Genomic DNA, 14146 nt, shown 5'->3' on the forward strand with positions numbered 1-14146 from the left:
GCAGGTGCGGGGCCGTGCTGGAGGGGTGGCTGCCGGGGCCGGGCGCTGCCCTGCCTCGGGGCGCACGGCGGGGCCGGGGACGAGCAGCCCCCCCTTGCTGTAAAGGCAGCGCCAGGAACGGGGGGCGGGGTGGGTCGTGCCAACCCTCCCGAATGGGTCTCCGCCGTTAATGCCGTCTCTCTGCCGCTGCGCAGGAGTCCCGGCGAGTATAATTCACCGACGACTGTCTTCAGCAGGAAAGAGGCTAATCCCATTTCGCGATTTACCGGGCCCGCCGCCAGCAGGTGCGGCGGCGGCGCGGACGTGGGCGCCGCGGGCCTGGGCCGTGCCCCTGCCCCTGCCCCAGCCCCTGCCCAGCCGCCCCCCCCCCGCCTGCCGCAGGATGTCCGGTGAGTACCGCGGCCCCGGCCGCCGGGCCCGCCTGAGGAGGGGCCACCACCGACCCCCGCTTCGCCCGTGTCGAGCCGCCCCTCGGGGCCGGCGCTGGGCGCCCCCGGGAGCGCCTCCCGTCCCGCAGCCCGGCGCGGGCGGGGGTCGGCGCCGCTCCCCTGTGAGCTAAGCGCCGTCCTGGCGTTAGCAGCCCCAGGTCAGGATTTAAACCACCGGGCTGGTGGGTGGAAGAGCTGAACTTTACGCCTCCTGCCTGTGGGTGCAGGCTGGCCTGCCCGGGCCTCCCTGCGCGTTCCGGGTGCTCTGCGGGGCGGCGCGCTGCGGTGGCGCCCCGGGCCACAGGCCCGGAGAAACCTCTTGTGTCCCTTCTTAGCCTTCAGCGGCGGTCCTCTGCCCAGAGTCATCCCCAAAGCCGGGAGGGGCTGGTTCAGGGCTGACAGCACCGCCTGGGCGCAGGTGCCCCGCCGTTTCTTGACGGCAGCACCCCGAGGTTGGGTTTGCGGGGCCGTTGGAAGGGTGTCACAGACACACCTCGCGCTTTCGGCCTGGTGGATCCCCAGTTTGAACTCGTGTGTGTGGCACCTCAGCGCTGGGGGAAGACACAGAAAGGGAGCCTGCAAATTAAAGGATTAAAGGATTGTGGTTTTGTTTGGTTTGGTTTCTTTTTTTTCCTTTTTTGAAAGGAGGATGTAAAGACTGGAAAATCCTAATGTATTGTATCAAGTCCTCTGCCATCTTTGGACTGCTTAAGCAATTATGACTAAATTACAACTAATTTTTTTCAAACTGGTATCTTACTATTTTGAGACTAGATTTGGGTCTATGCTTAACTTGCACGTTTTAATATTGTTGCATCTGATTTTTTGTAAAGATTATTTACTACCTGTTGAATAACAAAATTATTTACTACCTGTTGAATAACAAAAAAGCAGAATGTAGCTGTTCTTAACTGAAAAATATTTAGTAAAAGCTACACAAAATGAGAGACACGTCTTCTTTTGTAGCCTTCCAAGATAACAGTCATAATCCTGTCTACTAAAATTCAGTGTCCTTTTAATAAAGGGTAAGATAGAGTCTGATTTTAGATCAGGCAGAACTTTGTTAGACCAAGAGAAATACTGCATGCCATCAACTGTCCACTTATATTGTGTTATAAAAAGGTCTATGTAAAGTGTTGGTTGTGCCACCTTCATCAGTAAAGTAAATGTTTCCACTGTTGGACCCAGACCGAGGAAGCATGGGAATTAAAATTGCCAGCTGTCATTTGATTACTATGGCAATAACTGCATCTTTGCTGAAAACTTGCATAATTTCTGATGGTGCTCTGACATAGGTTATTTATTTTACCTACTTTTAAGAAAATACTTCCTGACTGCTTTTAAGGTTCTGGGTGTCAGCTGGAACAGAGCTTTCTGTTCCCGAGTGCTTCTGATACAGTTGTGCCAGGTCAGAGAAGCGAGAAGGCCTCTAGCTTTCTTTATCTTTGCAGTAGTCTGACACATCTTCACTGAGACGTGCTTCTGGGGGAGGATGCAGGGGGACCTCTGTGTGGGAGGGGGAGTAACAAAATTGTTGTTAGAAAACATGTCGTGAGTTGGGGCTGTGGTATGTCGTTGCTGCTCGGGATTTCAGAAAGGTGCTTTGGGTTCCACGGGCACAGGTCCGGACTGCAGCCTGCCTGTCCTGCAGCTCGTGCCTGAAGTAGACCGGAGGAGGTGACAAAAGAGCAACAGATGGTACCAGGGAGGAATTTAAGAAAGCAATGTTACGACGTTGGATCGTATGAATGGCAGTACGTAGTGGGGACCTAACCAGCCTGTTGGAGGCTTTTAGCTATTGGTTCATCCACTCTTGTATTTATGCATAAGACAGCAATGTGATATTTAGCATATGCGTGTAGGAAAGTTGTAGTATATGAGCATCTGGTCTCCTGTGGCAATTTTGGAGTGGGCAATTTGGCAAATTTGAGTTGTCACTCTAGGAGCGACAGCTAGAGCACATTTATCCTTTCTCTGTCTACCAGAAGAAAGACCGAAATATGTTTAAAAAGCTGTGCCTAGTGAATTATGGAAAAAAACCCACCCTACTTAAACTTGTCTTGAAGCTGTCAGGTGCATGTAGTTCATTCAGTGCTTGTTATTACCAGACACTCCTGATTCTCAGTGGGTACCTCGTGTTTGTTCATTCCCTCTCTCTCTTTTCTTTGAACATCAAAGTGAGCACCACCCAGTCTGCTCGCTGTGGATTCTAAGTAAGGCTTTTAACTGCCCTAGAATTGGTTTTCCGGCCTGTTGAAGAATTTTGCCTCTGGCAGAATTGTCAGAGGTATGACTACTATAAGTAAGTAGCATAAGAAGTGGGTGATCTTGGCTAAAAAACTAACAAGTTTCACATAAAATCACCCTGACTGTGTGATTCCCATTACTTTTGCTGTCTTTTCTTTGTTGGTGTCTGTAGCTGCAGAGCCGGGTCTAAAATAAGTCACCAAAGTTATTAGCCTGAAAATCCTTGGTTTGTTCTGGGAAACTATTGTTAGGTATTAAAACTGGGGAGCCACTGCTGACGATAATGATTTCTAAACTTGCATCTTCATGTGCTATGTGGTATTTAAGACAAGAGAAATGAGCAGATTTATAAATTCATACAACGTGGTTTTAATGTGATAATAATCATACACTTACTTTTCTCATAATTCACTGAGAGTCAGTGGTATTAGCCATAGGGTTCCACAGCTTGAGAACAATTTGCTTGAAAACTTAATACTGTTCACACTAGGTGTTTTCCATGAAAAATCTTATTGTCATAATAAAGAATTCTAAGTTATGCATAAAGCTCCACTTAAAAAAACCAAAACAAAACAGTTTCAATGAATTTTAAATACCTACACTATCGGCCTTCAAACTCAAAAGATCAAATCTTCTTTTGCAGCTTAAAGTCAGTGAGTGAAACCCTGTGTACGTTAGATTTAATGCAGCACTGTCCTTGATTTCTGTTAAATGGGAATTTTCAGGTAAAGGGTTTACTTTCACAAGTTTATATCAAAATCTGATCCCTACTTTTCAGTTACAAAAATAAAACATTTACTTATAGGGACAGAGTTCTGAAGAACTTTCTAAATGAGGCAAGTCAAGTAACACTTCTTCCTTGAAAACAGGGATTAGATGAAAGAACAAGTAGCGATACAACCTTTTGGTTTTAAAGTCCCTACAGATCCTTAATGGATTAGTGATGCCCCTGTATGATTTTAAAGTAGCTAGGACACGCTTCTCTCTTGGCACCAGAAATATTTTAAAGTTGCATGGTTTCAGTCAATAGTTTGATTATCTATACAATTATCTCCGTAATGATTCACTCTGTTAAGAAGGCCATAATATGTATCCCACATCTGATTCTCAAAAGAGACAATTGGTTTCTTTTCTGTGTGAGGTAGAAGCTTGTATATGTTTGGCAGTTTGCTTCCTTGTGGTTCTGACCACAACTTTAGCCCGAGAGTTAGAGAGCATGAAAGCGTAGGCAGGATGTGGAAATTTGCTATGCTAGCTTGCTGAAGTATTTGATGTGTAGCTTGTGTATTTTTAGATGTATTACTTATGTAAAGATTCGGCTTCTGTAGCTAAAAGAATTTGCAGAAGGAATAAGAAGATTAAGTGTTTAGTTTTGTGGCTGTTATTTAAAACAGTATTTTAAGATTTAAACTCCCACTCATTTCACAGTTTGCTTTTATTAACCTACCCCCCACATTCCTCTCGGTAGTTGTTTTATTACCTTTATTTGGCTGAAGATGCCTGTTGCCTGACACAGATGTGCTTTTCTTTGCTGACTCTTTGTGTCTTTTGAGAATAATTTTATTGCTAAAGTAGCCTTCAGTGGCGTTTTGTTTTGTTTTTTATGTGTGCTTGTATTTATTCATTTAACCTCTTGGAAGGTTGGAGTAGGAGCAGTTTACTTGCACAGCTGTCCTTTGAAACCACTCCATGTAAGCAACTCCCTATTCATTGTTTTCTGGAACACCCATAACTTGCTCGAGCTGTTATGGTAACGGGAGATTTGAAAGCTCAAGTTTTCATTTGCTTCTTCTGGAAATTGTGATTTTAAATGTTATTGGGAGTTTGCTTAGCTGGGGGGTCTGCAAACTATTTTAAGTTTGAATGGATGATTCAGGTTTTTTGGCCAAGTTTAACACTACTGTGATTCTCCTGAGGTGCAGAGATCTGTTGCGGTGTCAACAAACATAAGGTGTATGTGCTTGATTCAAATTCAGGTCTGGCTGGAAATGAGCGGGAGGTAGAGCATAAAGGGGGGAAGAAGACAGCACACCAGTGGGTCTGCATTTCAGTCTGGATTTGGAGGACATGCCAAATGAAAATACCTAGTACCTGAGAGCTTTCACAGGCCCCAACCATACTTCATTGCGTACCTTGATGTTAGGTTAGAAGTTTGAACTCATTCATTTTGGCAGCCTCTGGCTGGGGCAGCCATGAGGTCATTTGTTGGGTTCTCTGCAACCAGCTCTGTGAGATTCTTTCCTTGTGTCTCTCACAGAGCCTGGAAACTGTATGACAGGGTGTTTTTGTTGTTGTTATTGTTTGGTTGTTTTAATTTATTTAACATAATTGCTTGTCCCTTAAGATGATGGTGGTTTTAAACAAGTAATTCAACACAAGTATTTACTGAAGCTCTGAAGGGCTCAGTGGAATTCCCCTCATCGGTGTGACCCACTTGTCTTAACAAGTGGTTAATTTTGCAGCCTAGAAAGCTGAGGTCTTCCGTCTGCTCTGAGGATGCTGTTTACCTTGCTGAATCAGGTTCTTGGCTCTCCCCAGGAGAACCCTGATAATGGTGGGGTTCTGTTAGAGGGCAGAGCTGAAGGAGCCCATACTGCTGCAGCCCTGGTATCTCTACAAAATACATTAGGTTTGCTGTTGTGCATGAGTGTAGCTTGCTTTCTTTTTTATTGTAACTCTTTTGCCCATGTGTTTCTTGACAATGAGAAACGTTCCTAATTTTCTTGGAGTTACTTGGGGTCGGGATCCTTAACTTCTGGGAGGTGTACCAATCTCAGTAGCAATTTCTCTGCATTTGTTCAGCCAGCACCAGTTACCCCCATATCAAGAGGACAGAGCAAAGAAGAATGCCTGGTGGGTTGATGCAGTGAGGTCATGGAAAGAAGGACATTTCTGGCTAGTACTTAACGTTCTGGGTTTTTTCCTAAGCTTTTGCCACAGAATAAACAGGAACATTTTCCTTGTTCGGCTTTTTTGATTGACATTATGTTTAGACAATAAGAATTGGGGAATTATTTGTTGAAGGCTAGTCCAAAAACTTCATACCTGTTATGTAAATCAAGCAAAGAAAAAAATCCAAAATTCAGAAACATACATTCTGCAGTCACATCCACTGGATTTTCCATTCAGTTCTGTTTTCTGGGGGCGTTTGGGAAAGAAAAGAGCTTATCACAAGAACTGCAGGTTGTTATAAGCCGCAGCCGGTTGGTTCACTGGAGGAGGGAGACTGTAGGAACCTGCAAAAAGAGCTTATGTTAAAGCTGTAAAGTGACTTTTCTGAATATTTGCACACAGTAACGGATCAAGCCTTTGTGACCCTTGCTACCGACGATGTGTACTGTCAAGGCGCTCTGGTTCTCGGACAGTCATTGAGGAACCATACAACATCTAGAAAATTGGCAGTACTAATTACACCAGAGGTTTCCAGTGGGATGAGGTAAGGATTCATGTATTTTTGGAGGTTGATAATATGGAAGAATAAACAACAGCATGAAAGATTTTAATAGGCTTCTTGTGGATTTCACAGCATTATGTCTAGAAGTTTGCCCTTGGCTAGCGATTTCTGAGACGAGTCCCAAATAACATCCATGATAAGATTGAAAGCCTAATAAGAATTCAGTTGCAAAAAGTAGAATTTGTGGCTGGAAGTTGTCTTAAGCCATTAATTGTGAACATAAGCTGAAAGTTTAGGAGCTAAGGTTTTTGTGTCTTGCTTTTGAGCCAAAATAAAGGCACTACTGTTTTTTCTTCCCCCAAGAGTTTCTCTTTGAGGAAGAGCAAGATATATAACCACCTGTGGCATCAGAACTCTCCAAAAACCTTAGGGGCTCAGCTTCAGATGACTAATCTTCTTAAAATACTGGTGCACAGCTACCATGATGAGAAATTAATTTATTTTTGCTTCTTTTTAATTTTTTAATCACTTTCCAATTTGGATTGTGATTCTACAGGCACTACAGATGTACAGAAATCTCATTAGATCTGTTGAACTCAAGCCCTGCTATTCGGAGGACTGTGTTGCTTATTAAAAGGAACATGACATGCCATAGCTACTTAAACTCTTAGTTCTGCTTTGGCTTAGGAAGTGTGCAAGCTCCTGATTTCTGTATGCCACTTGAAAGTATTTGCCATGCATCTGGCTCAAGAAACATATTTTCCCATTTTTGCTGTGATCGGATGTACAGAAATCTGGTTTTAATGGCTTTTTAAAGTATGGATTTTGTCAGAACACTGTAACCTTCCTGAGGGAATACTGTATACATTTGACACCTAGATGGATACTAAGTCCATCAGTTTTTTAACCCCCATTCAGTGGGGGGAAAAATCTTTATATTTTTTTTATCAAGCATAGCATTTAAAAAAAAAAATCACTGAACTATGTTTCTAAAAATCTGTACCTACTCTTAATTATTTCCCAGTTAACTCCTGTCCCTTGAAGATCAGTCAAGCAAAAGCTAATGACTCTGAAATCTAGATAATCAGCGCAGGCTTTTCTTTTGCTGTGTTTGTATGACATCCAGGACATTGTAGTTAGTAGTGTAATGTAAATAAATAAACTGTGTTTAAAAGGCTTTGTCTTGCATCTTGAAGGAAAATCACCTACTTTGGTATCACCTATAAAATTCTCATGAAAGACAGAAAAAAGATGTCTTCCTTAAAGCCTCATTTGACATGATCTGTAGTAGTGAGCAAGTATGTATCGCCTTTTTTAAAGGCGCAGTTTTGAAGCTGCATTTACTTGGGCATAATAGGTGCAAATTACTGCACTGACAATGCCTGCCACATCCTGTACGATGCACAGGGAACAAGTACGGCACTGTTCTTCAGACACAGTTGTACAGGATGAAAGCTGCTTTAATTTCTGCTGGTATTTCTATAGGATATTAAGTAACTAAAATAAGGATTGGTTTCTCCTCCACGCAGCACCTGTTGCTTTTGAGATGTGCTGGCCCTGTAATGGAAGAGGCGATGGCTTATGGCCTGATAGCTGCCACTTCAGCAGACTGTTTACAAGGGCTTTTCACTTTTGTCTTATTCTAACCAATCAATCTAGCCTTTGTTATTGTCATAAAATATGTTGTGCTGTGTGTCACTGTTTTCATGCCAGAAGTGAACTCTGATGAACCTCACTAAATTCCCTTCTTTCTCTCCACTGCTTGCTCTGGTAGGTCTGTCCTCCACAGCGTGTTTGACGAAGTAATTGAAGTGGATGCACTTGACAGTGCTGACTCAGTCCGTTTGGCTCTGATGCAGAGGCCAGAACTGGGTGTAACCTTGACTAAGCTTCACTGTTGGACTCTTACTCAGTATAGCAAATGTGTCTTCATGGATGCAGACACTTTGGTGAGCAGACCCGAAGCCGTGGAAATGTTTGTGTTTGCCTTAAAGAGCTACTCTGAGTGTGGGATGCTTCCTCATTAGGCAGCCTACTGGCCTATGAAGTGACCAGATTTGCTGGTGGTCACAAGGTCGCAGGAGCTCTGGCTGGCATGTTTTGTCAATGCTCAGAGTTTTGCTAGCTGCATAGAAATAAATGCTTTTTTGAGAGTAGCCTCAAGACTGTCCTCAAAAGATATCAGAAACACACTCTATGCAAATGGGCTTCTGACAGACTTTTAAAATAGAACTGTCATGTACTTTTGTTTGGACTTACTCTGGTCAGGAAGGCAGGCCAGTTTTAAAATGGAGGCATGGCATGTTATAATATTTAAAGGGACCTTCTGGAAGGTCTCTAAGGCTCATTAAATAATTTCACAGGGTTTCTGCTTTTATCAGAGAAATCATGGAGAACCACAGTTAATGTTTCCTCATTATATTAAAAATAGAGGTTGTGACCCTAGCATAGTTTGCGTTGCCACTGCTTTTATGCTCTGCAAGCTGTACACATGGCCAAACTAGCAGTTTACTCCACTGGTACTGATTTAGCTACTCATGTTCTGGAAAAACATCTGCTCTAACAATTTGTATTTTATCCTACTCTCTCTAAGGTGCTTTGCAATGTTGATGAATTGTTTGATCGAGAAGAGTTTTCAGCAGCTCCTGATTCTGGCTGGCCTGACTGCTTTAATAGTGGTGTATTTGTGTTCCGACCTTCTTTGAAAACGTACAACCTGCTGCTCCGGTTTGCTGCTGAACATGGCAGCTTTGATGGTAAGGGGCAAAGCTTAAGGGATGAAGTGCAAGACATTAGATTCCTGCTCAGTAGGTGGTTCTTCTGTAGCTTCCATGCTATCTGGCAGAATGGAGGAAGGCAGGAGTTCTCTGGGCTTTACGTAATTGTGCCCTCACAGAAATTTAAGGTGCAGCCCTTTGCTCCTTACACTGTACTTAAGACCCATTGACTTACTGTGGACTGTGCTTCCCAGAAAAGTGCAACGAAGGGACATTGTGTCTGAGTCTTGCTCAGTAAGTTTTAATTTTGCTGTCTGGTTTAGGAGAGAGCTGATCTTCAGTCTTCTGCTCTGAGGGAAACCAAAAACCCTTTCCTACTCCTTTCTTCATATATTACAATAGGACTCCATTTACACTGAACTTGCATCGGAGTGGATCAGGTATTATTCACTTGTACCTGCTCATGTGGCCATCTTGTCAAGTCCAAGTTGCACTCCCATGAACACACCAGTCTCACTCCCATCCTTGGACATGAAATTGTGACGTAAATTTGAGTGTATGCATAATTATGGTAAAACTGTTTTTTGTATTCTTCAGGAGGTGATCAAGGCCTGTTGAATAGCTTCTTCAGCAACTGGGCAACAGCAGATATCGGCAAACACTTACCTTTTCTCTATAACTTAAGCAGCAGTGCTGTATACACCTACGTTCCTGCTTTCAATCAGTAAGTAATAACACTTCTGACTGTAAAGCTCTGTAGTTTGTTAACAAACATTCCATTATAAGAGAGGAGAGAATAATAATGGCATATTCTCTTGATTATATATTACAGAAGTCAAAAATGATGTTATGTAAAAATCACGCAGTAGAAACTTAAATGCAATATGAGTGTCTTGCATCTGGACACAGAGGGTCCCAGAGTTGGATACACTCTCTTACATGTTGTTTCAGAGGAGCTTTTCTCATATTTAAAAAGATGTAGATTACTTTAGCATTAGGTTCTAACAACCTTACTTTGAATATTGTTCCCTTCTTTTCCAGTCAGTTCTATGGGAAACAGTTGGGTTTTTTTTTATTTTTTTTAAACCATATCTTAGGTTCTTCCATGAAACAAAATTTGTGCTAGTAATTATACGACTTCAGACAGCGCAGTGAGAGAAACTCTTCTGGAAGAAGGCAAGCTGCATTTAGGGTGTCATGAATTACTGTTCTAGTTGCATAAAACACACTTACTGGAAGGTGAACTTAGGACGATGTATCTATTAGTAGTTTTTAATATGGGATCAGTAATAACCAATTTTGTTGATTCAATGTTTGAAGTGGTATTTATTTGTGAACAGAGTAGGAAGGAGGACTGGAAATGGGACTGCATGAGCCTGTCATCTTGCTTCATGAGCTTTTCTACTAGAACCAGCAGCAGGAAGCAAATGGCAATGCAGTCTTTTGTTTTCGTGATGCTAAACAAAGTACCTTAAACTAGTAAGATAGAAAAAATATTAATAGATCTACTCATTTTGAATGTGTTGGTGTTGCAAAATGTCAAAATTACCTCACCAGTGACAGTAAGCGTGTTTCTTAAGCAGTTTATATAGGCAAAAAAAAATATTAATGTATAAGTAATGTATAAACCCATATGTTTAATCGCTCTACAGTTTTGGTAGAGATGCCAAAGTTGTTCACTTCTTGGGAGCGACAAAGCCCTGGAACTACAAATACAACCTTCAAACAAAGAGAGTTATGCAGGATGACACCACGTCTGGATCTTTTAATCAGCTGTCATTTCTTGCCCTCTGGTGGAATATATACAGTGCCAGTATATTGCCTTTGTTAGAAAAACTTCAAAAGATGGAAGAATCAGAATCTGAGGAACGCAAGGTAACTAATCAGGAGTTCGTGGGAATATGCTCGAATCCCAAGAAATATCTGAAAGTTATGTGTTTGCTAGAGGAAGGAATTGGATGAAAAACCATGATAGTTGTTGATTGGTAGTAGCAATGATTGCTGCTAGAAGCATCTAAACTAGCAGTTTAGAAAGGATTTTTCGTACTATTGGCTTTCCAAAGATTCCTCCCAGCCCCTGTCTTAATTGTTGAAGAGCCTGTATGGGAATGTATGTTTATAGATTCTGTGAATTAAACACAAAGTATGATACAAATTAGCCAGAGAAGTTAATCTGGCTCTGAAACAGACAGACTTTTGACTTTTTCAAGCTAAGCTGATGTAGACCATCAACTAGACCTTGAACTATCATAAAATTTACCTTTTCAGAACTGCATTATAACTTGTTTTATGAGGGTCATAACAAACAAATCGGATTTGTAATGGCAGTGTTTATTTTGAATTTATTGGTTTTTTTCCTTTAATGCTGAGATCCCTGTCAGGCAGTGGAACTGTTGTAAGAAAGATATTAATTTCCTGCAAAATTGCATTTCAGTGGTGAGATGTTCTTGTTTTTGTTAGCACTCTTTCAATGGAGTTGAAATTACACTGAAAAAGGTCAGTCCTCCTGTGGCCAATTCGCTGCAAATGCCTGTGCTTCCAGAGCAGACTTATGAAATATATCCCACAGCATGTTCACCTGAGGAACTCGCTTTTAAAGCTGTAAGTATGTTGTATATTACTATATGCAGTAATGAAGGAAAATGATATACTAAAATGAGATTTTCTTAAAATTATGCTTCTAATCTGGGAGATGATATCTTCTTCAGTTTAGCTGTAGCTATTGAATTTTCTTGCTAGCATCAGAATTAGCCTAAAGAGTATTTAATTTCTTTAATCTTGAGTCGCGCATGCATGGTTATCTGGAGGTTGAAAGAGGTTGCATTGAATCTTACACAGAGACTGCTTATTGAAAGTTGTTAGGTACTTAATAAAGTTAATATTAAAAAATTGTTACCAAAGTAATCTTTTGATTATTAATACTCTTGTGAATTAATATTTTAAAAGCTAGGATCTGTTCTATCACTCCTCTATAGAAATTATTGGGGTTTTTCCAGAAGTGTTGACTCAGAAAACTGTTCCCCAAATTTTGTGATTTGGGCAACGAGGAGTGTCTTTAAAGAATCCACTGACGAACACTGCAGGGGTCCTGGTTCTTCAGTCACTCTTCTTGTATTTTGGTGTTTCTGTTGCACTGACTCCCCTTATTTTATGCAGGAATTAAGTTGGATGTAATAGCACAGTGCTTCTGCAGCTGTAAGTCATTACATGTTGTATGATAAGCCATTCTAGAATTTATATTTATAATTTATTTGCAAAAGATGTGTTAATCCTGTGTGCCTCATGCATCTGACTCCATTGGAAATGCTCAAACCAAATGGGGACACACTTTCAAGATGTCTGTTTGGGGTTAAAAAATCATGATGTTCACTTAAAGTAATTAGAATTTAAATTTATTTTATTTTTTTAATTACTAGGATTGGTTTAGCAGAAGTTCATAATAATTAGAAATTAATAGCCTGATTCTCTTCTTACTTAGGAACGCCATCATTCCACTTTTTGTTGCTTAGCTTCAGTAGTCTTGTGGGATTGTTTTGGTTTTGGTGGAAGAAACTTCAGAATGGGGTCTGTGTACTCATTTATGTTTTGATATCTGGCAAAGGCAGATATTTGGGGCAGTATTTTTTGGGCTATCTATTTTACCTCTGTTTTGGAATTCATTCTCCTGTTCTCATTCTGTACATGTAAAAAGCTCCCGAGTTACACAGCAAGCCACTACCCTAAAATGAGATTTTTCTTGTGGAAGTGTGGCCTCCTGAGCAGTAGGCATCTACTGTAAGCTAGATTTCCAGGCTGTTTCTGTAGTCACTGAAAAATGACAGCCACTCTTGGACCTATTTTAGGATGAGATGAGATGAGCTGCCCTCTGGAGGTACTTATGCTAGATTGATTACAGTAGGAGCTTAGATTCAATGCCATTTTGATAGCTAAAGCTGGGTGAGATGAATTTTGTCCTTGGTGATAATGTGTTTCATTCCTTTTCCTCCCATCCCCTGCTTTCCCTTATGCCAAGACTGAAATCAATTTGTATTGTATGAATTCTCATGATAAGGAAACTATGAAAAAATATTCTCCTAATAAAACCTCAGTGGCTGTATTTTAGCAACCTGTGTGTGAAGTTGAACAAAGCGGTTCTAACGTCCATCTCTCTGAGCCTGACAGACCTTCAGAACAACTTGTATTTCATCCTGCGTTTCAGGAAGCCTCAGAACTGGTACACATAGCTTTCTGCATTGTACATCCGTTGATAACTGCATGCATGTCTTTGCTGCCAACATCATTTTGGGAAATCTCAACTAATTATGATGCAATGTGCAAATAAATTCTTGCATCTTTCAGCTATGTAATTCCTTAACTGCTTCCAGTACTGGGATACAATCCCTTTCTATTAGTTATACTTGTAGTTTTTAAATTTATATTTTCCTGTGCTAGTCCCTAAGTAATAAATGCATGGTGTTAATTTTAGCCCTCCAATACTAATACAAGCAAAACTGGGTGGTTTGGTTCTGGTTTGTTTTGGTTTTTTAACCTGCTGAAATGATGTTTCCAAGCAAGTGGAAAATGAATAGTGTACAGTGAGTCAGGCATGAAGCCTAAGCTACTGGGCTTTCCTTTGTGATCTTGTACTGTATTTATCTGTGGGCAGTGTGACAGCAGTGCCAGTCTTGGTGTTGATGAGGGCAGCAGATTGTCAAGGATTTGTATCTTGTAAGGTGTACAACACAGCCATTTTCCTAATGAGGCCTTCTCTATGATTGTGAAGGACTGCGGAGAAATACTTTTAAGACTGAGAAACAAAACTGTAGGTGAATCTGTAGCTCCTGTGCAGCCAGGGCTGTTTGAGCCCTAGCTAAGTTCTCCATTTCTAAAAACATGATGATCCCTGTCGTCTTGTTTCTGGCATCCAAAGCTGTTGGTAAGGCTTGCCAATGGCAAAGAAAGGAACCTTCATGCGTTACTGCAGTTACGTATATAAAAAGCCTCAAAATTAAATACCAAGTATTGTTGCATATTGGAATATATAAGGAGCAAGCATGCCTTTCAAAGTATTTATTCATGTTTAAGGCCATGTACAGAGGGGGACCCAAGTGGGGACACATATGGAAGGATGTAATGCCTAAGCATAGAGTGTCATGTGGGCTGTTTGAAATACATTACCTGGCCTGCAGGTGCAGGTCTGGTGCAAGTCCTGTGCCTTTTCTGCCCCAAACTGCATTTAGGCAGTTTAAGCCACTGATTTGTGCCCATTAAGCTCTATTCTGAAACACTTCTGTATTGAATTTGTGAGGGCTTCACTGGAAGGCCATTCTGGTCGATTTCAATGTTGTTTATAACATGAGATGAGTTTGCCTTGGAGCCTC

The 14146-nt window shown here is 41.4% G+C and overlaps 1 protein-coding gene across 4 annotated transcripts in view; it reads left to right on the top strand.

Annotated features, from left to right (window-relative positions):
• The window catches only part of GYG2 (glycogenin 2), a 23525-nt gene continuing 9379 nt past the window's right edge, over positions 1 to 14146 (top strand). Inside the window, exons 1-8 of one of the 4 annotated variants that reach the window (XM_075094767.1) lie at positions 1 to 389; positions 5970 to 6111; positions 7844 to 8018; positions 8663 to 8825; positions 9384 to 9510; positions 10439 to 10661; positions 11247 to 11387; positions 12875 to 12999. In XM_075094767.1, coding sequence (XP_074950868.1) covers positions 170 to 389; positions 5970 to 6111; positions 7844 to 8018; positions 8663 to 8825; positions 9384 to 9510; positions 10439 to 10661; positions 11247 to 11387; positions 12875 to 12999 — 1316 coding nt within the window. In that variant the 5' untranslated portion in view covers positions 1 to 169. Of the gene's footprint in view, positions 390 to 2157; positions 2183 to 5969; positions 6112 to 7843; positions 8019 to 8662; positions 8826 to 9383; positions 9511 to 10438; positions 10662 to 11246; positions 11388 to 12874; positions 13000 to 14146 lie in introns of those variants that run through there. The other 3 variants (XM_075094748.1, XM_075094776.1, XM_075094756.1) reach the window with 3 other exon arrangements.

This window comes from Phalacrocorax aristotelis, chromosome 1 (genome assembly GCF_949628215.1).
Source record: "Phalacrocorax aristotelis chromosome 1, bGulAri2.1, whole genome shotgun sequence".
NCBI lineage: Eukaryota > Metazoa > Chordata > Aves > Suliformes > Phalacrocoracidae > Phalacrocorax > Phalacrocorax aristotelis.